Source organism: Dipteris shenzhenensis, chromosome 19 (assembly GCF_047967505.1).
Source record: "Dipteris shenzhenensis isolate YYH24624 ecotype China chromosome 19, Dip_SZ_1.0, whole genome shotgun sequence".
Lineage (NCBI taxonomy): Eukaryota > Viridiplantae > Streptophyta > Polypodiopsida > Gleicheniales > Dipteridaceae > Dipteris > Dipteris shenzhenensis.
This window is the reverse complement of record NC_141614.1, coordinates 404,715-431,468: the sequence shown is the minus strand read 5'-3', so window position 1 is coordinate 431,468 and position 26,754 is coordinate 404,715. Positions and strand designations below refer to the sequence as shown.

The window sequence follows — 26,754 nt, the reverse complement described above, 5'->3', positions numbered from 1 at the left end:
GCAATGGAGTACTTACTGCCTTCCCCCCCTCCATATTGAAATGCTGCAACACTTTTGTAACATACTCCTTCTGTGAAAGCCAAAGGAGTTTCCTACTCCGGTCACGCATGATGCGCATATCAAGAATATGACTTGCAGGTCCAAAACCCTTCATGTCAAAGGCCTCATGCAACTTGGCCTTCAATGCATTAAGCTCACCAATAACATATCATCCACAGAAAGTGCCAGGAATATTAGGCTATTTTCCTGAGCCCTTTTAGTGTAGAGGCAGTGATCAATCTCACTTCTTCTGAAACCTTGGGACCGAATGAAGACATCAAACTTGTGATACCATTCTCTAGGTGCTTGCTTAAGGCCATAGAGACTCTTTTTTAGCTTGCAAACCAAATGCTCTTTGCCATTTTCTTCAAAGCCTTCCGGTTGTATCATGTAAATTTCCTCATGCAAATCCCCATGCAAGAAAGTTGTCTTTACATCCATCTACATAAACTCCATATCCTCTATTGCCACAAGTCCAAGTACACATCTAGGTGTGGTCATCTTCACAACTAGAGAGAATATCTCATCAAAGTCCACACCCTTCTCTTGCTTGAACCCTTGAGCAACCAAACGGGCCTTGTACTTAGGCACATCATCACCTATATGACATCCATCTTGTAGACCCATTACATGGCAATGCTTTCTTTCCATGTGGCAAAGAAACCAAGTCCCAAGTCTTATTCTTTATGAGTAAACTCATCTCTGATTGCATAGCATACTCCCACTTGCACTGATCCTCGCGCATCATAGCCTCTCTGTAGCAAGAAGGCTCCCTGCAATCAGTAAGCATCACATAGTCTACCCTTGGAACAAATCTCTCAAGCGGTCTAGACACTCTAGATGTGCTTCTCAAGGGCATTTCAGCTTGCTGTCCCACCTGTATATCAGCCACTTTGGCTCATCACTACCACTAATAGATGATCCATCATTTGCCCTTGATTGTGTACCTGTGGGAGTACCTAGTGGAACCATTTCCTGCACATTCGGTGCATGGACAACTTGCTATGTATCAACATATGCGGGTGGATTCACATCCTAGAAAGTGATTCTCCTCATTTCCACATCCCTCATGGGTGTCTTATGCATCTTCTTCTCATTAAAGACCACATCATGGCCTCGTATGATTTTCTTTGCTTTTGGCTCCCAAAGACGATAGCCCATCTCTACACTTTTACCATAACCCAGAAAGATGCATTTCCTAGACTTAGGATCTAGCTTCTTCTGAAGCTCTTTTGGCACATGTGCATATGCCTCACACCCAAATATACGCAAATGAGAGTAAGAGGGCTTCTTGCCACTCCATGCCTCTTTAGGAATACCACCATCCAAACTCCTACTAGGTGATCTATTGATCACATGCACTACAGTCTTCATTGCCTTAGCCCAAAAACCACCAGAAAGACTTGCATTGGAAAGCATACATTGCAACCTTTCCTGAATGGTGCGGTTCATCTGTTCCTGCAACTGGATTTTGCTCTGGAGTACGAGGGGATGTGAGCTCCCTCTTAATCCCACATGTATCACATAAATGCTGAAAGTCATGAGAGATATACTCTCCACCATTATCAGTCCATTGGCATTTAAGCATTCTACTTGACTGATTTTCAGCCACAGCCAACCATTTTTGAAATACCTAGAACACATCGCTCTTCCGAGCTATAGCACAAGCCCACACTTTCCTAGTTGCATCATCAATGAATGTCACATAGTATTCAGCCCCGCCGAATGACCATGTAGGCATGGGACCACATATGTCTGAATGCACCAAATCAAGCCTTTCAAGCTCTTTCTTTCCCCTTCTTTTATGGGCTGATTTATTATGCTTTCCATAGAGATAGTGCTCACAACATTCAAAATAAAAAAAACTCAAATGCGGTTCATAACCTAAATGGCATAAGAGTTTCATTCCATTCTGGCTCATATGCCCCAACCTGCAATGCCACATAGAAGTACTTGGCTGCTCAGTTATTACAACAACATGATCAGACACCATTAACACATGTAAGGGATAAAAAGTTCCACACTTGGCACCCCAGGCCAAAACCATAGAGCCCTTCTGAATTTTCCAACTCTGAAAGCCAAAAGTGGTCTGAAAACCAGCATCATCTAGCTGACCCATGAAATAAGACTCTTGGTTAACTTAGGCATGTGTCTCACATTTTTCAAAACAAATGCAGACCTATTTGCAAAAGAAAACTTTATGTCACCTGCTCCCACTATGTCACATGCATAATTATTTCCAAGATGCACACAACCTGTCTTTCCATTGTCATAAGTGGAGAACCATTCCCTATGGGGAGTAACATGGAATGAAGCACCATTGCATTTGCTACAATCCATGAAAGTGATCCAAATTCTATTTGTCACTTTAGAAGACTTGGTGGAGTAGACAGAGATTCACCACAGCTTCAAAAGTTCACGGAACCGGAAGCAGCTTCTCAAGTAGAAGTTTTGGGCCACTCTGGATCCACTGGGAGTGTCAAAACTGCAAATGTTGGCTTGGATATGGAGATCCAACACATGCAATCCTCGTAGAAAATGAATTTCGTCACTTTTTGTAAGAGTTGTAACTTTTCGCTAAAAACTCGGATGACAGAGATGTTAAAAGTGAAAATGTAGCTCTCAATCTGATCTACAACTTCCTTGAAGACTTCAAGTCAAAATTCGATCTCTAACTCTGGATATTTGTGCCGCTACATATGTGTGTCTAAGAAGATTTGCTTACATCCTGTGCCTTCAACTTTGCAGCCCAGCAAAACAAATGCCCAAGAGGATTTTGCCCCTTTCTCTCCAACTGCTATAGCAGCTCCAAAATATGTAGCTCCTCCTGCTGCTGAACAAGGATCTTTGGGATGCACCACTCTCTCTCCGGGCTAGAGGCTGCACCGGGCTACTCACGCTACCGCCAGGCTCTACTGCCAAGCTCTGATACCAATTGTGAGGACACAACGAAAGTTGAGAGGGTAAAAGGGAGCTTGAGAGACACAAGTTTTAGTGGGCGCAAAACACCCTAATCTTCTAATTAATCCATATATATATGTGTTTGAGTATTGTACATAACCAGGGTTAAGGTACAGCACTGCCTTTAACTCCACACGTTATTTTTGCATTGCTCCACCTCTTTGGAAGAGAGGTTACAAATGAAGGTGAGAGACCGAATGGAGAAAGGGGCAAGGAAGCTGAGATTATCAAGGCATCGAATTTTGTGATCAAGCAAAAGGGCCTTCATTTCGATGTATCTGGAAGGGAGAAGTGGTACACGTGAAGCGAAGTTCTTAAGTTCCTTGTCATCGAGGGGTTGAGGACGCTGGGAGTGAGACTAGGAGAGGGTCTCAAAGGAAGCTTTATCCATAGGGGAGAGGAGGTCAAGGTTGATGAAGTGAAAAGTGCTGTTGGGAGGGGCAAGGCCAATGGGATGTGGAGGGGAAAAGCACCGTTGAGGATGAGTATGTTGTTGGCGAGGCTGGGGATAATGGAGTGATACTCATTAAGAGCAGTAGTATCATTGAGGTCAATTACAGAAAGATTAGAAGTGACTCTTTGAAGTCTTGCAAGAGCGCCATCCGTTTCAGTGCAGGAGAATTTCAGAAGTTTAACCCAATCATTGAAGGAGAGGGTTTTGATGAGTAAGGGGGAGTTTTTTGCAAGAGCGTTGAGATCATGAGTCCTAATATAAGAAAAGAACTCAAAAACTTGGAAACAGGAGAGTACATCTTGAGAAGCGGGAGAGGCAACACGAAGTGGGTTATTGAGGGTCTTTGATTAATAATGTTTCTGAAAAGAAGGGAGAAAAGGAGAACTAAGTTAGATCAGGGAGTCAAAAAGCCAAAGAAAGGCCTTGATGACTTAAAAGTCCTATGTGCAACCGTCCAAAGTTGCAGGGGAACGTGTGTGTGTTTAGAAGACATTTACAACACCCCTTTCCATAGTGAAAAGAAGACAATTTAGAGTAAGAATGAGAAATGTTTATTGATAACTTTAAAACAAACATCCACTAAGAATGAAGTAGCATCACTAGAGGGTGAACAATTTTCTTAAGAAAAAGGAAATGTGAGGAGTTGAGCTCATTGGCAACATCATTTTGATTGAAGAGGGGAATCTGCCTACTTTCCACCATCCAACAAGCAAAATAGTGAGAACTAGTTTTAACTTTAATTGGGAAGACTAGTGACATAAACACCCCTCCCTTGTTATCGGAGTCACAATAAAAATCAACACCTTGCCCATCAACTTATCAAGATTAAATGTAAAAAACAAGATTTGTTTGGGTAATACAATCAGTATAGAGGTTTAAAGAGAGAAATTAAGAACCTTTGTATGGGGGGGAAAAGTAATTAATGTAAAATAAAGGGGATTAAAAAAAGGGGGGAAGGGGTGGGGGGATTTTAATACAATTTAAAAGAAAAAGAGGGGGGGGGGTTAATTAAAGGGATGTGGATGTAAATGAATATGGAAAGTTTAAAAGTATGGTTATGGAGAAAGGGATTTAAACAAGGGGGTTTAGAAGAGGTTAAAAAGAGAAAATAATCTAAAGGTAAGGTAAAGAGAAGAAACAATAATTAAATGGGCTAAGGAGGTGAAAAAATAATATTATTAATTTGAAAAAAGGGGGGGGGGGTGATTTCAGGAGAAAAGAAAAAGGGAAGTGTTAGGGAAATAAGAGAGTAATTAGAAAGGAATTCGAGAAAGTGGGAAATTAAATAGCTAAAGGAAACTAGTGAGGTAAAGAAGAGATTTACAAAGTCCGTGAACTGGAAAGAGAGAAGGAGGTTAAAAAACGTATGAAAGAGAGAGTGTGAGCATTAAAGACCTATGAATCCATCGAGGGCTTGAGGTGATGGAGAGATCCACATTGGGTACGAGCCTCGTTGGTTGTGTACATCCAATCACCAACGTATGTGGATGGGAACAGCGATGAGAAGAGGATAGTGGCCTTGCACTGTGGCAAGACTGGCAGCTATAGTACTGAGGCTTAGCCATTTAGAGGTAGTTCGAACTTAGAGGCTTAGAGCACACAGGTGCTGTGGGTTTGGACAGACACGACACCGCATGATCCGTGAGGGGAGGTGCAAGGACTGGAGCATGGAAGGTTTGTGGCATGTGCGGCCAGTGCATTTAGTGTGTGCAACTCAACGCACGCCTCCAAGACTATAGCAAGGGCTTTAGGGGACGTGTAGGTGTGGGAGCTAAATTCAGCGCAGTGTGCTGGCAATAGCAGCAGCTGACATACCACGATTGAGGTATTGTGGCAAGTCCACATACCTCGATTGTGGTATGCTAGACCAATGACATGGAGGCATGCTAAATACCACGATCGAGGTATGTGGCATCCTACATGGCTAGTGGCTAGACTTGACATGGAATGATTTCCTTACATGGAGAAACATCTAGGATTATACATGGCACAAATACCACGATCGTGGTAATGCACGTGGACAACCACATATGCATGTATAGACATGGCAATGCATGGCATGATATGTTTGTGTGAAATACCACGATCGTGGTATTTTGAAACCCTAAATTTTCCTATATAAAGAGAGGGACCTCGATTGAGCCCCTCATTATTCAAACCTCCATCGAGCTCCTCCTCATCGAAATTGACAGAATTGCTGGAGCAATGAAGAACGACGGACGAAGATCGACAGAGCGATAGAGATGGACGGAGTGGGAGATTCCAGGTAAGGTTTTTTTAAGTGTAGCAATTTTTTTTTGCAAAAATTTATTTAAATTTTAGTTTATATGAAAATGTAATTTAATTATAAAATATTTGAAAATTTAAAATGCATTTTAAAGTTTTTTTAAATTATTTTTTAAATGACTGAAGCTTTTATTTAAATGTCAAAATGTATATGTTTTATTTTTTAAAAGCATCTATTAAAAAAAGGATTAAAATAGTTTTTATGTTATTTTTTAAATTAACAAAGTTTTTATTTAAATATAAAAATGTTTAAATTTTGTTTTCAAAAATCATCTTTTAAAAAAAAGAAAACAGGAGTTTAAAGTAGTTTTTATATTATTTTTCAAATTAGTGAAGTTTTTATTTAAAATGTCAAAACATATATATTTTATTTTTTAAATCATCTATTAAAAAAAAGAGATTAAAGTAGTTTTTATGTTATTGAATTTTTTATTTAAATATAAAAATGTTTAAATTTTGTTTTTAAAAATCATCTATCAAAAGAAAAGAAAACAAGAGTTTAAAGTAGCTTTTATGTTATTTTTTAAGTTAATGAAGTTTTTATTTGAATGTCAAGACGTATATATTTTATTTTTTAAAATTATCTATTAAAAAAAAGAGAGATTAAAGTAGTTTTTATGTTATTTTTTAAATTAGTGAAGTTTTTAATTAAATATAAAAATGTTTAAATTTTGTTATTAAAAATCATCTTTTTAAAAAAAGAAAACAAGATTTTAAAGTAGTTTTTATCTTATTTTTCAAGTTAGTGAAGTTTTAAATTAAATATCAAAACGTATATATTTTGTATTTTAAAATCATCTTTTTAAAAAAAAGAGATTAAAGTAGTTTTTATGTTATTTTTCAAATTAGTGAAGTTTTTATTTAAATATAAAATGTTTAAATTTTGTTTTTAAAAATTATCTATAAAAAAAGAAGAAAACTAGTGTTTAAAGTAGTTTTTATATTATTTTTCAAATTAGTGAAGTTTTTATTTAAATGTCAAAACGTATATATTTCATATATTTAAAAAAAAAGAGATTAAAGTAGTTTTTATGTTATTTTTTAAATTAGTGAAGTTTTTATTTAAATAAAAATGTTTAAATTTTGTTTTTAAAAATCATTTATAAAAAAAAGAAAAACAAGAGTTTAAAGTAGTTTTTATATTATTTTTGAAGTTAGTGAAGTTTTAAATTAAATGTCAAAATGTATATATTTTTGTATTTTAAAATCATCTATTTTTTTAATTTAAAAAAAGAGATTAAAATAGTTTTTACATTATTTTTCAAATTAGGGAAGTTTTTATTTAATTGTAAAAACATGTACAGTTTATTTTTTAAAATCATATATTTAAAAAAAAGAGAAAACAAGAGTTTAATGTAGTTTTTATATTATTTTTCAAAGGGTGAGGTTTTAGACTCTATACTTAAAAGATGTAGTCTCCAACCATCATGCGATCGATCATATAGAAATTCATCGCATGTAGTCTACAACCATCATGCGAGCGATCGATCGATGTGTAGGATTGTAAGAGAACCAAGCAATAGGTGATTGAAATTCATATAGAAGCTAGTACCTTAAAGGGCGATTACCAAGCCATGGAACTTTAAATATATTGATGGGAAACTCAATGTGTAATAAATTGTAAATGAAGTGTTCAACTTCAAAGAACATAGCTCTACTAAACTTGTCCTTCTAGTGTATTTGCCAAAATGGTTGTTCTCTTAGCATATATTATCACCATGTATGTGACCACTAACTATACAATAGAAAGTGTAGCATCTTTAACACAAAGTTTGAAATTTCTTCGAAAATGAAATAAGACCAAGGATGTACATCTAAATCCCTTTGTCAATAACATCGTTAAATAACTATCGTGTGTGCATCTTCCATTGAAGAGTGTAGCAACATATATATATATATATATATATATTATATTTTATATATATATATATATATAATATATATATATATATATAGAGAGAGAGAGAGAGAGAGAGAGGTGTGAAAGAAAACAATATTTCTGTCCAAGTGTCCGAGTATGTGTGTGTGTAGAGAGAGAAATCCTAAATAAATTCAAATTACTTATCAAAAAGGTCACCCTAATTAAATATAAATCATTACAAAAAGAGTCATGCACTCATGATAATTGCCATCAAAATTTTATTTTGATGAATTTTTAAGCTTTACACGATTTTCTCTTTCTCTTTATAGTGGGCCAAGGTCTGTAGCTTATAGTGGGCCAAGGTCTGTAGCTTATAGTGTGTGCACGGGCAAGGACCAAGTGGGCCAAGGTCTGTAGCTTAGGGGTTAGCCAAGGAGTGCGGGAATGGGGGCTAAGAGAGCACTTTTACCTTTTCCTAGAGTGGGAGGTGAGAAGATGCTTAAGGGTCTCTCATTTTTGGAAACTCATGGGCTATATTGGTTGGGAGGTGAGTAGCACACACAACTTCTAATTTGCCCTCTTACACTTGGTATTTGAGCGTGCATCTTCCTCATGAAGCTTTAATGAAAGCTTGGGTTATCTTCTCTCTCCACTCTTTCTCTTTGGGGTCACTTTCAAAGGTCACTTTTCTTCCTCAAAAGATGTCCAGGAGGTACATCTCTCTCTAATAGATAGTATTTCTCTCTCTAGGCATGTGGGAGCAAGAGGACAAGTCCATCACAGAAGTCAACTCACGGACGTCAAGAAAACCACGCACGGCAGCCCAAGCAACGCCCACAAGGAGCCAGCGTGAGGAGCAAGAGAGCCTTCTACACACTCTTTTGTGTGGGAGAAGTGTGTGCTCCCTTTGCTTCTTATAGCCCAGAGGTCCTTGACCTTTTTCTCTCATATTTCCTCCCATTTTCCAAGCTCTGAGAGCCTCCCCATCATTCTCTCCAAATTTCCATTGCAACGGAATTTTTAGCACATCACCCTCTTCAACTATTCAATTTCAAGCCACCATATCTTGAGCATATGAGAACCAATTGGCCCCTGGTACGAAAAGAAAAATATGCTACTTCGAACGAGGCCGTAGAGTTAGCTTTAGTTCTTGAGGATGGCAAGAAATTCCCTTAGGGTGGCGGCTAGAAATCCTCATGGACACGTACACCTCGCCCAGCGGCCCCTTATCCCTCTACTTTACCTTCTGCTAGTGAGGGCAAGGGTAAGAACAATAGAGCATTACATATGATTAAGATAGCTAAGGGGACAAAAAGAAAAGTATCCGCTATGGCAGAGAGAGCTTATAATTAGTACTCACTCCGTAGTAGCAGCAGGATAAAGCTATGAAGGAAGGGCTGTGTTATGGATATTTGGGGCAGCACAAATTTAAAGATTGCCCTAAGAAATCCAAGATCACAGCTAATATGATGCTTAATCCTATGCAAGAATCGGAGGAGAGCGAGGATGATTTGTTGGATGAATCCCAACAAGATTATTCAAATCACATTTTAGCTAAATCTGTTACCAAGAAGGTATCTTCAGTGCCACACGCGGTGTTATCACCTGGGGCACAGAAGGGCTATCAATTTCCTGATACAGAGCTTATTGTTCTTAAAGGGACTGTGCAAGGAATGCCAGTCAAGGTCCTTTTCGATACGGTCTCCACACATAATGTCATAAGCTCAAGGCTTGTCAAGAGGCTTAAGCTCCAAACGCAGCCATCAAACTATAGCTACACAGTGGAGCTTGCGGACAGCAAGGGCACAGAAGTGTGGGATCAATAAGTAGTTGGTCCCCCCTTTCAGATCCAGTCCTACGAAGACAGATTGGATTTCAAAATAACGTGGCTTGCAAGATTCGACTTAGATCTTGGCAAGCAGTGTATGCTTGGAAGAAGCCCACCATCAACTTCTCCTCACATGTCATCCAATTCGAGCATGAGGGTAGACGCCTCTTGATTAGTCGGACTTTCCAGAAGCTAATGTGCTCAAGGCAACCAAGATGCTCAAGCTTGAATGTAAGTACATTTATCTTTGCTACATAGTTAATGTTTCTAAAGTTAATCCAAGGATGGATCCGACAGATAGTGGTAGTTTCACCACATCAACTTTAGATCTTTCAAATAAGATAAAAGTTGAGTTCCCAGACGTTTTCAAATTTGAGTTACCTATTGGATTGCCTCCTTGCAGGAACGTGGAGCATAGGATTGAGCTCATTCCAGGAGCTAATCCAGTTGCTAGACCCCCATACTGCATGAGTCTCAAGGAGGAGAACGAGGTCAGAGAGGTCGTGGATGAGTACCTCAGCAAAGGATTGATTCGTCCCAGCTACTCACCTTTTGCCTCACCAATGTTACTTGTAAAGAAAAAGGTTGGCTCTTGTAGACTATAGAGCCCTTAATAAAATTACTGCAAAGCATCATTATCCTATGCCTGGGATAGACGATCTCTTAGATGCTCTTGGGGGTGCCACTAATTTAGATTTAAAGAGTGGCTACCATTAGATAAGAGTAAGAGAAGAAGATGTACATAAAACAGCTTTTCACACTAGATTTGGTCATTTATGAGTATTTAGTTATGCCTTTTGGATTGACTAATGCTCTAGCTATTTTCATGATGCTTATGAATGATATTTTAAGACCATTTATGGGTAAGTTTGTTGTGGATTTTATATATATATATATATATATATATATTGCTATGTTCCTTCGATCTTCATCTGATAGTGGGACCGTTTTGGTCTTATGTTTTGCCACGGCTCTTTGCTCTCTTCTTCAAAAAGCCTCCCAAGATCTAATTATATTCTTCTCTAGAGACATGAAAATCTGTTGAGAGTGTGGTTGCCCTTTCATTTGTAAATCTGAAATTGGTTCTACTTCAATCTGCATGAAAATCTGAAATATATACGTATATATATACACCTATATATATATATATATATATATATATATATATATATCCACAATATATGTATGTACGTATATATGTCTATATATCTATATATGTATGTATGTATGCATATATATATATATATATATATGAATAAGCCATGTAACACTGGACGTATAGTGAGATGGTTTATCATCTTACTAGAGTTCGACTTTACTGTGGTTGTAAATAAAGAAACTACGCATAAGAGAGCAAATTATTTGTCTCGTCTTCTCAATGGAGAAGCACCACTAGGCATTGATGACGATATGCCAGATGATACATATCTCTTCAATATAGAGATGATTCCAAGATGGAGCGAAGAGTATGTCTCGATGATGACCATTGGTCAATTGGATGTACCCTAGCCAATCATAGACAAGAAAGAGTTGGTTCATGACACGATTCTTCTCACAATAATCTCAAGGCCCGGATAGAGTTTTACGCTTATGCATTGGAACCAGACACTTAAGAGAGTTCTATGGTTAGGAGTTTGGTGGCCCACCATCATCCATGAAGGAAGAGATTCACAGTTATGTGAAGCAGTGTGATGATTACAAAATTCGAACACCACTGCCACATACTATGTTATTTCATGTTTCATTAGCACGGCTTACATAATTACAAGTTGGAACTCTTTCGAGCCCACATCCGGCTAAAATATATTATAATGCACTTTGGCATAAAGGCTTAGACACAAGATTCAAAAGATGTTGACCCATTTCCCACTTCTACCTTTACCACTTCCGTCAGTCCGCCGTCCATACTCTTCTCTTCTACTCTCTCCATCTTCTTTGATCTGCCTTTTTTGCTTCATTAAGCTCACTGTTTCTATTGAAACAATCCCCCCTGTCTAAACTCGGACATGCTTGAAAGTGCAGTGTTGAGAGTGTCCGAGTTTGTCTTTTGGTGGTGGTGGTGTTACTGCACAAGTAAGGTTAGCAAAAATGACAGTCAATTGTAGTCATGAAAAATCCGTTCACAAGTCGATTGCTTCAAAAGGTTAGTCAAGAAAAGTGACAAAAACGGATGAATGTTAGTCACGTATGGCTTTTTGCATTGCTTCTTGCTTCAAAGTTAAAAATAAGTGATGCAAGCCGTCGCTATGGATACTTGAGACATTAATGGAACAACTCGGATATGAATCATTAGCGAAGTCTTACCGTTAAAACTTCAACTGGCATTTGTAGAAGAGGACACGTCAGGAGTCCAACGCTGACGAATAGCTTTATCAAAGCCGAAAGATATCAAAAGAAGACTCTTAACTAAGACATTAACAAAAAACAAAAAACAATACCTAAAATATATTTATTTATTTATTAAAATTAATAAAAATTTAAAAAAGACAAAAACAAAAATAAAGATGCAAAACAAATACAAAACAAAACAAACAAAACAACAAAAACTAGAAAACGAAAACTTTTACAAAACAATTACCTAATCAAGGGAACCTTCCAAAAATAAACATAAAGAGACACACGCACACAATCATACAAAGACTTGATCATTAATAATAAGAACTTACAACTACTCTACTGCTATACTAATCAATAACACAAAATAGCAAAACAAAGAACTATAAACTCTAGTCCTAGAGCACTTACAAACAAGAACAAAACATTAAGCTAAACTTTAAAAAGAATAGGACTCCAAAGTGCAACCTTTAACTCCAATGTTCGTCCAGACATGAAGTGTAGGTTCATCAACTCTATCATGCATAGCGTGGACAATAAGCTACGACATCTCCACTCACGTCATCAGTGCCCAAGAGTAGGTGCAGATTTGTGTAAGGTTATTTTAAAAGAATATACTTTATAAAACCACTAATTGAGTTCCTATCACTCTCCGAAGGTGATGGGCATACTCAGTCATGATAGAGTCTAGCACTCCAAGACTACTCTATGTCAACAAAGAAACACAAACATAGGAAAGAACTAAACTAACTCTATAATCAATTGGAGCAAGAAAGAGTTACAAATCAAACTTAAAGACTAAACAAAGTTTACTTTGAGTTAGAACATCAACCCCTACTTTAAGATGGACCAAGCCACATTTACAAAAAGAGCCTTGAACTAAGAATTAAGTGGGTTTTTCAGCTCCCCACTTCTATAAAACTTACTTTTTATCATCCTAAACGTTCCAAAAGCTGAAATACCAAAGATGAACTTACTTTTTATCATTTTAAACATTCCAAAAGTTGAAATCAGTCATGATGATGTAGAAAACACTGCCCCAACATCCCAAAATGAAAGCCAAGTCATACATATGAATGATTAAATAAGCCTATAACAAGTGAAGCCATCAAATTGCACCACGTTTAACATTATACCAAACATCCAAGAAAGATGTCAAGCTTGATTGTCCCAAGGATATCTCATAGAAATATCTATCCCCAAAAAAAAAAAAACATGTGCAACCCAAGGAGACACAGAGATATCTATCCCAAAAAAAACACGTGCCAGGGGGCAAACTTACATGCATCACACATTGAACTATATGTGCTCTTCCACTTCATGTACTCTTGTTCCCTTTCCCCTCTGCTGGTGTCTCACATACACCACTCACACCGACTCAGTCTTAATGGTCCTTCTGTCTGCTATAAAGGGCCATAAGCCTCATATGACTTACTAGACATGCACTCTTGAATTTTCGCAATCCTCTCCTTTGCCGTCGCCAACTTTTCTTTTTCTCTTGCCAGTTTCATAAACCAGAGCCTTTTGACTCCTGCAGAGAGCCTTTTGACTTCTGCAGAGGAGCTCCGGACCTGCCTTTCATAGGCTTTAAGCACCAAAGCGGCATGCATTTCCCGGCTGCAGCCGGAGATAAAGTACACCTTATCCTCATAATAAAGAATGCAGGGCTCAGACAGTACCTTGTCTATGTCAGGGACATAGTACTGCGTCTCTTGGAGAGACCCGTTTTCCCCCAATCCCACGTCTTCCACCAATGACACGCCATTAGATCCTGCCACTAAAAGCGCGAACCAAAAATCTACATCACGGAAATCCCTGCCTTGCCACTCAAATCTGGCATGCTTTGCTGTGAACTGCTTCATTATATACTCTTCTGTGGCGAGGAAATTTTCACCCTGATACTCAGTTGGGCATGTCCCTAGGAGGTAGAGACACTTCTCAACATCCAGGTTATACATATCTGGTTGGGTACTCATGAACTTTCTCAGAGCCTCCCTTGTCTCATGAGCGCTTGGAGGATAACACAGCACAAGTTTACCTCTGGTTCTGGTATCACTGTTGGAAATTAGCCTGGTACTCTGCTCAGTCCCCACCAAGATTACCCTGATGCGCTTACCATCAGCTTGCGTCTTCGCCCATGAAACTAGCTGCAAAACATCTGCTTCAGCCAGCTTATCAATATGGTCAACTATGAAGACCAGGTGCTTTCGTCTAAATAGTTTGACCCAGAAAGACAATTCGCTAAGGATTTTCAGTCCTGACTCAGGACGCATCCATGACATAAAACTGAGACGAAGACTTCTGTACCTTTGATTGATAGTCGCCTGTATGGCTTTGAAAGACTGTTGTGCAGCCCCGTCAAGATAAATTGCTGCTCCCCTATCCCTTGCAGCATCACATAACTGTGTAGTCTTACCGATTCCAGGACATCCAACCACCATATAGAAATATCCTTTTGGAACATCGTCCAGCAGAGCTTTAGTATCCATATTTGTAGAAGGGATCCACAAATCTTCCCCATGATACATGCTTGGGACATCTCCCCGGCATGCCAGATATACACAGTAACATTCATCCACAGCCACCACCGTGAAAAGAAAGCCCAGAACTGCAGACAGGAACTTCAACCTAGCCAGATACTTCAAAAAACGTACAAGATCCTCCTTCCCTCCTTCCCCTCGGCCTGCGGAGGACCCTTGGGGTGGGTCGGTAGGGGGAGGAACGACTGCGGAGGAGGATGGGGTAGAGGAAGATGTGAGAAGTCGACGGAGAGAGAAGGCATCCCGGTGGTGAAGCATGCCTGTGTGGGCACTGGAGGCTAGAATCCGCCTCAGCAATGCCATGACACCTGAGAATGAGAACGAGATCACGACTCTGCAGTTCGAAGTGTTCGAAATCAACCTAGGGTTTTGGCCGGTTACAGACCGCCATTGTGCCCAAACCAATAAATTGAACCCACGTCGGATTTGGGCGCCAAAACCTCCTGCCTTTTGCACGCCTAGCTGACTCAGCGCCAAATCCTTACAAATAGATTAAGGTTGGGCCCCTCAGCTCTGAGAAGGCCCTCATATTCCCGGTAGGGGAGATGAGATGAAGGGAAGGCCTCATGTAGGGCATGCATGTGCGCACCTTAGAGCTGGTGGACCCAGTGTTATGTCCTTGCACCAGTGCAAATGGGCGGTGCTACGACAACGTCGTGTAATGATGCAGCATGTGGAGGAATACGGACGGTTTAATCCCACCATTATTGATCAAGTGGTTGCACAACATATTTCATCAGTAAATTGATCATAGCACGTGGATGTCTAAAGACTGTGTGTATCTTTAAATTTATATGTGGGCTATGACTCCAACATTGGGGAAGCCACAAGAATCCTGCAACCTGTTAGGCGGGTTCGCATGCGGTCCAACCAAGTGGCGAGCACTAAAGGATTGCAAAATGCTATGCCTATGGCTCTTGATGTGAATGCGAACAAATATCCACACGTGGAGATGCTCGAACAAGAGATGGATGACATGCTCGAGGCAATTTTTGAGGCAAGTGATCCTGTGGGGCTGAGGGTATGAAGCAAGAGGCTCGTACACCCTTATATGAAGGCTCGAGGATTTCCCATCTGAAGACAGTTCTTACGTTGCTAAACCTTCAAGGGTCATTTGGTTGGAGTGATAAAAGCGTCACAGAGCTATTCAGGTAATGTGTGTGCATGTTTTAAACAAACAACTATTGCATCTTTACAATGCTTGCTCGATGTTCAACGTGGTGTGACGTGTAGGCTTTTGAAGAATCACATATTGCCGTCTCAGAATACAATGCCGAGCTCCAGAGATGATGCAAGAAAGATACTCCGAAAGTTGGGCGTAGACTATAATTCCGCACATGCTTGCCCCAACGACTGTGTCCTCTTTCAAAGGGAGTACGAGAACTTGGAAAAATGTCCAAAGTGTGGCGCTGACAGATATCGTAAAGATCTTTGAGGGGAAACTATGCCGAAGAAGGTCTTGAGGCATTTTCCACTAATATCGCGCATTCAACACATGTTCAGGTGTAAATCAACTGCAACCTTATATAAGTCTTGGCACTCCCAAAATTGCTCCACGGATGGTGTGCAATGCATTCCTGCAGTTTGCATGGCATGGAAACACATCAAAGAGACTTGGCTAGATTTTGCAAAAGAGCCCTCGGCATTTGCGGCTTGGTTTGGATGGAGTTGGTCAGCGCTCGTCGACAACATATAGTGTGTGGCCCATAGTTGTTTTGCTTCCCTTAGCCCTATTTTGCACTAAAAAACATTGAAAATTGACTTCATAGCCAAAATAGGTTCACTGGACAGTTAGAGCAGTAGAAGCACTGTTGGTCGATTTTGTTCAATTTTTTTGAGAAATTTCAACTTTTCTAAAGTTGTAGTTTGATAACAGGTCTTGTATTCCTGATTTGGACAACCTGCAAAAGTCAAATTAGCTATGAACTCACCACCTGCTCTCTGTTTGGCACATCGACAGTTGGCACATCAACAGCTCGAAATAGGGCCAGATTTATATCAGATGATGGCCTAGGTGTGTGGATCACAGCCCTATGCTCAAAATTACAATCCGAAATTTCCTCTTCCTGCTAGAGCAGCAAATTGACAACTGTCTGTCGATGTGCCATCCAGAGAGTATATATATATATATATATATAATTATTTTTTTCCTTTTTCCGACATCACATGTACCTGAAGTAGATGAAGAATGGGGAAACAAGTTAAGATGGTGCTCACTCGCGCTGTACAGAATCAGGTGAAGGTTGTTGTGTATAATATGAAATATTTCGATGTATAATGTATAATCTATGTGTTTTGAACAAAGGATGTGTTGGGTGAGGACTACATGTCTAGTGAAACAAAAGAATGTATTATTGAACTATGATAACTATGGTGCAAACTGGTACAGTCTATTTAAGACCATTCTCAAAATTGTATTTTACTTTTCATGTAAAAGACTAGTAGTCACAAGCCCCTTCCTTTTTAAAGATAATCATTTCAAAGCATTAGTTTTTAGGGATGCCAAAGAACTGCAAGAGGATGTGGGGAGAGAAAAGACAGATCCTTGGAAAAGGTTTTGTAAGAATATTCAATTGGCAAATTAAAAGAGTGGGACCCATTGTGAAAAAGGCTAATATGCAAGAGGCATCACATAATGCCACTAGATTTAATGAGCTAACCATAGAGTCTGAACAGAGCAAGTGTACGTTAGATACCTTGCCATCATACCAAGGGGAGTACGAATGTCGCTCAATGATCCGCTCAATGATCCGTAAAGTCCCGACTCTGAAAAGACAAAGGACTATGGATTTTGATGGTACAAACCTTCATGCTCTCATGTCAGCCCCAATCACGTGTATGATACCATTAGGGGATTTCCTTAAGTTAAGACCGGAAATGTGGAATAGAGTGGCAACACTCTTGGATGATCAAGGGTTGTGGAATGATCACAAGGAGCTTAGAGAAGCATTGCATAGGTTACCTCGCATACCATCACAGGAGAAAGCCCAGACCAGTATTCCAGTGAACAAAGTCGGGGAATACCAAGGAAAGGATGATGGGAACACCACTTTGCCAGTCGAGATTTCGTGTATTAAATCGGTTGCTATTCTCGACAGTGGAGCGGGAATAAGTATAGCAACTAAGGCAATTTGGGAAAAATGGGGCGTGGATCTATTACAGCAAAGAAGAGAACGATGATAACGACACAGTATTGGGTGCAATCTCCCCCCGTGCGCGAGTGAGCACCTCCCTCGTGCACGTATTTATAGATTTCTTTCTTATGTGCTCAAAATAGTCAAAAAGTACATTCCACTTTGGGCGAAGCTTATCTTCTCTTTGCGAGCCCCATTTTTGGTGCGCAGCCGGGGAAATCAACCATCATCAAATTATTGAAACACAGAAATCAAGAGAACCATCTTATTTTCCTAAGCCAGGCAAATTACGAGCTCCCTCTTCTTTACATTTCCCGCACTCCTTCTTGCACCTTAATTTGAGCATATAGGCACACACATGCACATAGGGAGATGCATGCATTCTTGCATTGGGTCTTATGGGGATTATGGGGTTTTGTTCGAAATGGAAGAAGTGAAGAAGTTTGATGAGTTTTTTTCAATTCACTTCCTTAAAGTGCCAAGTCAAAAAGGAAGTGGGAAGAAGTGGAAGCCCTGTGATGAGAAAAAGCAACACCTTATAAACCACTAACCAATACAGAGTAAGCATGATATGCCATAATGGAGGAATGGCTATCGGAATTTCAAGCATGGTTTGCAGAAGAAGATGATTATTACAGTTTTGCTCAGGAATTGCTACAAGAATTTTATAATTGGGAAACAGAGGAAGAACAAGCTTATCCAGAGATCACTGATGAATTTTTGATCAAAACATTTTAGGGATTACATTTACTAGTACAAAAGACACTTGATGACAGGATAGAAGCTGAGGATAATCAGGAATTTGCGCAAAGATTATGTCAAGAGTTTAGTAGCTGGACAACACAAGAAGAGGAGAATGAGCAATTGGCTTCTATGTTAAAGCCCCTTAAACCATCAATCAATGAGGAACATCACAGGATGCAGGCACAAATAAGGGATCAAGTAAGAGCAAGGGATCAAAGAAGAATCCGACGCGAAAGAGTAAGGCTAGCTCAAAGCAGAGAAGAAGGATTTCACGTGGCATTTGAAGGACTTCGCTTCCTTTTTCCAATAATGGCTATTCCACCAGGTGCACCACTTGGTGATATCCCAATCCGTATTGGGGCAGGAGATGTTCATGATCGCCCTGTCAATGTCGTCCCACTTCCTATTTTCAGAGGAGATTATACTGAAGATCCTGATCTTCATGTTGCAGAATTCCTTGTTTCCAGCATAGCCAACAATGCCAGAACCCCCGAGCATTGGCTAGACATTTTCCCCGCCACATTAAAGGGCGCGGCGTTCCAGTGGTATGAGAGACAAGCAAATGCAAGGTTTAATGATTGGGATGATTTAAAGCAGGAGTTCTTGATACATTTCCGCCGTGAAGGGTTTATTGATCGAATGAGAGATGAATTCATGAATCTCATGCAAGTGGAAGGAGAGAAAGTGGAGTCTTATGTTTCCCGAATGGAGTCCATTTTAAAGCGTTGGGGAGATCACCATTTAGATGAAGGGCTACAAAAAGGAGCTTTTATCCGTGGCTTGCAACCTGACTTGAGAAAGCATGTGGAGTTACAGAGACCTGCTAACTTGAGAGATGCTATTGCTGCAGCAAGGCTACATGATGATGTGGAGACAAGAATTTCCCAATCCTTGGGACGAGGAGTGTTACCCATTCCCTCACAAGGGAACACTTACCCAAATCCAAATTCTAGCTTCTCCACAATGTGTCAACAACAGCCACTTCAAAACCCATATGCAACAGCTTGGGCACCCTCTTGGAGTCAACCTCAACCACAAGCTCCTATGATGACTCAACCTCCACAATGGATGCAGCCTACTTGGAACTCAAATCAGCAGGTTCCCAATCCCTCACCATCTTCAATGCCGACAAACAACATGCCATCTCTCAGAAGCCAGTTTATGTTGTTATTACAGAAACACCTGAAGCCAGCAACAGTAGAAATCCCCAATAAGGGATACTTGGCAACTTCCCTTGCCAATATGAAAAATGAGATGATGGCAGCTTTGTTGGAGCATATGAGATCAGTGAATGTGAATAATGCAACAACAATGCCGTCCATGAGGCCAATGGGTGATACTTTAAGAGCTAACACTTGGTGCGGAAAATGTCATCAACCAGGTCATTTAGCTACAGAATGCACAAGGAAACCTTCAGTTCCGGGAGCTTTTTGTTCTTATTGCTTAAAAAGGAATCATACAGAGGAAATTTGCTCTTTGAAGCAGATGCATGAACGGAAGAAGCAAGAAGAAGAAAGCAGATTCAATTTCTTGGAGTCAAAATTGACAACACATGATATTGGTCCAAAACCACAAAGATTTGGTCCAAACTTTGGTCCTCGTAGATTTCCAGCACAAAGCTACAGGGATAGAGCAGGCCCCTCTAATTTAAGAGCACAAGTGGAATGTTATAGATGTGGGGAGCCTGGACACATTTCTCCAAATTGTCCCAATACAAGAAAGCAAAAAGGATACACACCCTTATGTGGAAACTGTCAAAGAGAAGGCCACATAGCAAAGGATTGTCCAAACCCTGCAACTTCAAAAGGGAAAGAAAAAATTGAGGAAATCAATGAACCAAGTGCTAACTTAGTGGAGTTGGAAGAGCTGCAGGTAGCTGTGGTAACAAGGGCCAGCAAGGGTTCTTCCAACAAACCAGTGGATTCACTACCAAAACAAGTTAGGTTTTCAAACTTGACTCCTCCAATGACAGGAAGAGAAAACATACCCCCTAAAGTTGTGGTCATGATGGATGAAGCCTTGGATACTCCAAACACAAAGACGGGACACCCCAACTCAAATTCTCCAAAAGTACTTCCACAGCTACAAAGCAAGCAAGAAACTGTAACTGCAAATGAATTTCCTTTTCATCAACCCAAGGTTATCAAGTTAGGAGTTCCCCCTTTCCCACTCAGACTTGAAAAACCTTTTGATCCCATCAAGGAGTATGATCTTGTTGGTGACCTTGATACCTTTCACCCAAACCTCACCTTTAGGCAATTACTTCTCTTGTCTCCATCTTGCAGAAGACGTTTCAAAAATCTTCTTTCCCAGCGACGAGGATTAAAGAAGTCATCTGGATCAACATCAACAAACAACATCAAAGAACCACAACCAATGGAAATCAACAAAGTTGTCAATTCCATAGAATCTTTAAATGATCCTGGCACCCCTGAAGTGGGCGTGTGGATAGAAGGTTGTTTCATTTCAGATGCTTTAATTGATGGTGGGTCTGCAGTTAACTTGATGACAGAAGTAACAATGAAAGAGCTGGATCTAAAGGGTCTAGCCCACAAATTGGGTCATTCGAATGGCGGATCAAAGTCGAGTCAAGCCTCTTGGTATTCTTTCCAGTGTGAAGACCACCATTGCAGGAAAAGATTATGATCTATCTCATTTAGTGGTGCGCCCAGCATCCTATGGATCATCCTTCCCTCATCCGTAATTGCTTCTGTAGCCGAATCCACATTTTTAAATGTAGTTGTAGCCATTGCCCCGCAACACTCCCCCACACCTATTTCAATGTCCGTCCTCTAGACATTGGTCAAGGGATTTTGGCGTTGTTGATTCTGCGTGCATTTCCTCATTGAAAGGTGGTTGCTTGTTATTTTGATAAGAAAAAGAAAAGAAAACAAAATTGGTGCTTGACACCTGATTTAGCCGAGGGGAAAAAACCTTGAGGGAAAAAAGTGCCCTGGCTTGTAGCTCTTATTACTTATGTACATGTTGCTGGATACTTTTTTAGATAGTCTTCATGCTGGAATGTGCCTGGGTGGAAACAATGAAAGGTGCTTAATGCATGTGCCCAAGGATGTGACACCCTAGGATGCATTTTCAGAAATTATTAAAACAATATGTGCAGGAGAAGAGTTATGATGGGTGCTTTCAAAAGTAAATCTAGCACATGAAGTACTTATAGCACTCCAATAGCTGCCATTACTCTCAAAAGGGCTTTTGAGGTCGAGGTTTCTCCACTCTCCTGACTGTTTGTGCACGTGTGCGTGAGTATTTTTCTCCCACTCCATCGACACGTAAAATAATAGACTTAGACTCTTATGCTCATCTTATCCAGCATGAGCGACCCAGCATGAGCGACTCACTTAATAGCTCAACTCTCTAGCTTGAGCATAGCTTGCATTCCAAATGATGAAAAGAAATAATCTTTAGGAGCATGCAAGCTATATCACAAAGTAAATATGACTTGAAGTTCTGGGACTGATGCGTTGCTCATTTGATGGCTTGGCTGCCCGACTCTTGACTCTTATGCCTACCAACACATTTTGGTTGGTGGCGATTTGACTGTTTGTTGCTTTGTGTCTTGAAGTACACAGATATGTCTTTATAGCTTTGAGCAGGATTTTCTTTGTAATAGATTGACTTGATTTGAGGCTTGAAGGTCATTCTGTGATGGCTTAGCTGATAGGAACATGCTGAGGATGTCAGCACTGCATTTTCCTACTTAATAAGACACGCGTGTCTAATACTTCTTGCTGTGTTGGACATGCTGACCATACCAGCATGTTGCCCATCCCTTGTAGACTCCAACCATATACTTGGTTTGGCTCTAGCATCACTTTTCTGTTGTATTTGATCAAGTCTTTTGGTTCTTGAGTTCTGTGTTTCCTGCTGATGGTTTTGGTGGTCCTGTTGAGTACCTGATGTGATCTTGAAGCTCATTGTGTATGTAAGTGATGTAACCAAGCTGTGTTTGTAAGAGCTCAGGTAGCACAGAGCAGATATTTCTTAGACATGCGTGTCTAACATTAGACACGCGTGTCTAATGTTAGACACGCGTGTCTAATGCAGACAACTCCTTTCTGACATGCAATTGCATGTGTGTGCTGCCCACCCTTTGCTGAGTGTTTTCCAGTGCTTGGTTCACCACCAGTGGTGTATTGTGATGAGGAGTGAGTGCACTGTTTATGTCAGATTCTGAACACTTATCCAATTATAAGCTGTTAGTGTGGTGGTCTGGTGTTCCATATAGTATGTTAGTGCATGTAATGATGACTGCTGATGATGTTGGCTTTGTGCTTGAGCAGTCTAGGTGGCAGTCTGATGCAGAATCACTCACAAATTTCTAATTTTTCTTATTTTCCTTACCTTTCTGGTCACACTTGAAGGACCATGAAGGACCAAAGAGTAGAATTTGAAGTTGTAAAGCTCTTTCTTTGATTGTCCTTCCAACTAGATCATCACTTGTCTTGGGCTCACCATGATCGTCTTCGTTTTGAGCCTTCGTTTCTTCAATGGTCTGTTGTTGTTTGTTGTCTTCTTTATTGGTAGCAATCTCCTTTTTCTTCCATGTTGTCTTTATCACCAAATTGGCGTTGTTGGTGGTGTTGAAGCCCATGTCTTTAGTATTGTAATCTTTCTCTTCCTGGGCTTTTTGTTGTTTTGGCTGCCACACTTGCCGGATTGTCTTCGTTGATGGGTCGTTCTGTGTGGTCTTGGGTCGAGGTTTGCTCTTTGCTTGTACTCTCTTTGAATCTGTTGGCTTTGGGACCCACATATGAGTTTCCCCTTTGTAGTAACCTTGAGCTTCAAGAGTACTCTTCTTTACCCACCTTTGTTCTGATACCTCTTGTCGTTTTTGTTTATTGCACTTGGGTGTTTTCTTTGACGGCTGTTGTGCTTGTTCTTTGGGAAGCCAAATCTCCTCAGCTCCCTCATAATAGCCTTGTGCTTTAAGAACCTTCTTTTTGATCCACCTTTTCTTTGACACATGCCTTCTTTGCCTTCTGCCTAATGCTTGATAATATATCTTCTGAGGCTTCTTTTGCTGACGCTGTGGCATTGGTTTTGGCTTTGGCAATGCTGGACACAGCCTTTTCGGTATCCATATCTACGCGAACACCCGTCCTGTGCTTCTTTAAGCTTCTTGGGTATCCAGACACCTTGTGTTGTATTGCATGAGACTTTTGATTGCTGAGTTTGTGGCTTTGTTGTCTCGTGTCCTTGTTCTTTTGATTCCTTGGTTTGAGTCTTGATTTGATCAGATTCGTCATTTTGTTGATCCTCTTCATCATCTGTGTCAGGAAGGTAGCACTCTTCGCTCGCCTAGAAAGGGTTCATGAACTTCTTTTCCCTGTACAGTGAGCTGTATTGCATTCTTTACCCAAAGTGGAATAGCATTGTAAGTCCTTTGCCATGGCAAGCCGAGAATAACTGGCGTGATCTGCTCTCCAGGCTCCATAACATAAAACCTGTGACTTAATCCACTTCATTGATTATCACAGTTAGCTTAAAGTACCCTTTTGGTCCTTTCTTGTCCCCTGCAAATGTTGAGATATTTAGTTTCGTTGGTGTCAAGGGAGGCTTGTTGATCGCTTGCCATGTTTCATAGGAAATATTATTAATGTCCACGCCCCGGAATCTATAAGTGCATATTCCTTGAATAGTTCTTTCCCTAGGCGTACAATAACGTATGGCCTTATTGGATCTACTTCCCCATCTGTGGACGTCATTTGATTTATCTTTATCTGTCCACTCTGTGTGTTGTTATGTTTTTGTATTGGCTCTTTAGCCTCTTCATCATGAAGTACAATTATCATCTGTAGAGGGAACAAGTCATAACCCTCATCATCGCAACAAGCAGTTGGAGTTTCTTCGTTTGCACATACATCCAATGTTGCAAGGATGTCCATCCACCCGTATGGTTCGAGTTCTGCTTCTGGAAAAGGTTCTGGAATGTATGCATCATCGCACAAATCTATCTTATTAACATCCAGACTCTTTTCAGAACTCCCTTCTTCAGAAATTCCACACATCCAAATCTCCTTATGTGAGGACCAATCCAGGATGGTAATGAGGACTCAATTTTCGTAGTTGTTGCTGACTCAAAGTCTTCTACAGGGGTCTTCGCCACAACTCGATAGGAGTGATTGGCCAGATTAATCCTAGTGATGGCCTCTTGTTGCCATAGGTAGACCTGTGTTGCTGGGAGCTCTGCGCCGCAGGGTTTGTCGAAGTCTTTGGTGCCGAGATCGAGGAGGGTGCCTCTGGCTCACAATGTCCCTGTTCATCATCATCTTCTGAGTCCGGTTGCCTTACAGGAGACATTTGTGGCCTGCACTGCTGTAGTTGTCGTTACAACTCCTCGATCTGAGCTTGCAGCTGTGCATTTTCTTCTGATAATTCCTCTTCTTGGGCGATCGCAGATGCTGTGGCATCTCGCCTCATGCGCTCTTCTACTTTCAGTGCGCGTTCTAGCTCTTTGATTTTCAGGGGCAGTTGATGTACCGACCTCTGCGCCTGGCCTGACAATGCGGCGATGATTTCATTGAGCGTCTCAATTTGATCTTTATACTCGTTTTGCATTGTTTTTGCTACTCGAAGATCAAATTCCTGTTTATTTTTTTGTTGATTAAGAGCTTCGAGCTCTTCTTCGGCCTTCTGAACTTGAGCTTGCAAGTGATGGTAGTCCATCATCTTGGCCTTGGCGATCCTGTGCATCTGGCTGCTGGCAAGAGCATGAATTTGGTCTTCATAACTCTGCATATCTTCCCAGCCAGGCAGGTTTTTCGAGTGAGCCATGTCCATTTGCTTTTCGGCCAGCTCCAAGTCCTGTGGTGGTGGGGGTGGTGGCGACATAGGTGAGGAGGGAAGCGGTGGAGGAAATGATGTCTCCTCTTCTTTAAGTGTCTCCTCTTCTTCATTGTGTGTTTGTTCTTTAACTTCGTAAGAGCTATTATCTTCTTCCAGCGTAGTCTGCTGGTCTGCTTGTGAAGTTAACCCGATTGCTCTGGGCTTTCTTTTGAGTGGTGGGGGCTCATCATCGTCCCCGTCGCTCGCTGGATGGCACTTTGAGGGGGGAGAAGAGGGAGGAGAGTCATCGGCGGAGGATGATTCCTCTTTGAATTCAGATGGCGTTGAAGATGAGGGTGATTTGATGAACGTTTCATATTCCTCCCAAACCTCTTCAAACGATTGGAACTGTTGGGGGTTTTTGGTTCGTGGCCCGGAACGAATGCCCTCGGGTACCCGCTTTTCTTTGAAGTCCCCCTTCTCTACTCTTCTCTTCTTGAACTCCTCCTCCTTTCTCTTCGTTAGGGCTTCTCTCTGGGCAAATTCTTCTTGCGCCATTTGTGCGCTTGACATGGGTTTTTTTCCTTTAACGTCCTTAGCCTCTTTTTGGCGCTCAGTTTCAGCTTCCTGGGCAGCTTTGAGTTCTTCTTCATATTTTCTTTTTGTTCGAAGTCGAGGAGCAGTGCAGTCTGCATAACAGAAATTTCTTCCTCTTCTGCTCCCTCGAGCCATATCACCTGGGAAGGGGCATGAGGCAATTTATCTGCCTTGCCGATAGCCTGGTATGCTATCCTTGTTAGTATTTCTGGTGCGCCCAGATATGATATTTTTGTCTGCCTCTTTTTCTTTGTCAACAGCTCCAGGATATACTCGGCGTAGTCGAAATTGACTGGCATTGGGTTGGCGGCGGCCCAAGAGAAATTAATGGCGACTGTGTGATTGGGCGTTGTGAACCTCCCCGGCCTCTTGTCTTCGAACATGTAGAATTGCATGAACATTCTGGTTGGCAGCACCATGTCTTACCTGGTCATGTTTGCGAAGGTTGCAGCTGATCTGCATAGGCGGGTTCTTTGATATATAGAAGAATTCAGACTTTCCATCCTCACGCTTGTATACTACCCATAGATTGTTATCTATAGGAATTCTATGAGCCAACAGTGAATTGACTAACCTGAGTTGTGTGAGATTCATTGGAGGTGGTCCTTCCTCTACATCATGGTTTGTTCTTGCAATTGGTTGACCTAAGGTGTCCACACAGTCTCGAGATCGTCTATAAGCAAGTATATGTCTCCGTTTTTTCTCATAAAACAATCTCCCTGGAAGTTAACTCTCGGGGCAGGGTCAAAGTTTGAGACATGGTCCTCGACTTTTACCACATATCTATGAATAAAATCTTTGTAGATCTTAGCCCCTTGAGCGTTCTCCTTGTGGAACCTTAAGGTGCCATCGAATTCCAAGCCTGGAACTCTCGTCATGGGAATGGAGTTCGTGTCCATACTTGATTCACTAAGTGAATCCTCTTGCGTACCCTCTAAGAAAGTCGTGCTCCTGACTTTGCGTCCTAGTAGCCGTGCTTTCTTGCGTTGAGATCTCGCTTCTTGTGTCAATAACGCTCCGATTCTCCGACCTAAGGTATTTTCCCAATTTAAGGTGCATAGAAGAATGAAAAAAAAGCTCTAAGGCAACTTTTGCACCCTGTTGATGTGTTTAGCCCAAATCCTTAGACATGCGTGTCTAATGGATTTGTATGTTTTTTAGCATTTGAGTGGTCAGCATTGCTCCCTGAT

At 40.8% G+C, this 26,754-nt stretch overlaps 1 protein-coding gene and 2 pseudogenes across 1 annotated transcript; 2 read left to right on the top strand and 1 right to left on the bottom strand.

The window, feature by feature from the left end:
- Positions 1-9,067: 9,067 nt before the first annotated feature.
- LOC147889881 (uncharacterized) lies at positions 9,068-10,034 on the top strand (annotated as a pseudogene).
- Positions 10,035-12,863: 2,829 nt separating this feature from the next.
- Positions 12,864-14,562, bottom strand: LOC147889880 (uncharacterized). Its single transcript, XM_087390590.1, has one exon. It carries the CDS (start codon positions 14,559-14,561, stop codon positions 13,167-13,169), a length of 1,395 nt encoding a protein of 464 aa, XP_087246716.1. The 5' UTR covers position 14,562; the 3' UTR covers positions 12,864-13,166.
- A 711-nt stretch (positions 14,563-15,273) lies between these two features.
- LOC147889879 (uncharacterized) lies at positions 15,274-15,738 on the top strand (annotated as a pseudogene).
- Positions 15,739-26,754: the final 11,016 nt, after the last annotated feature.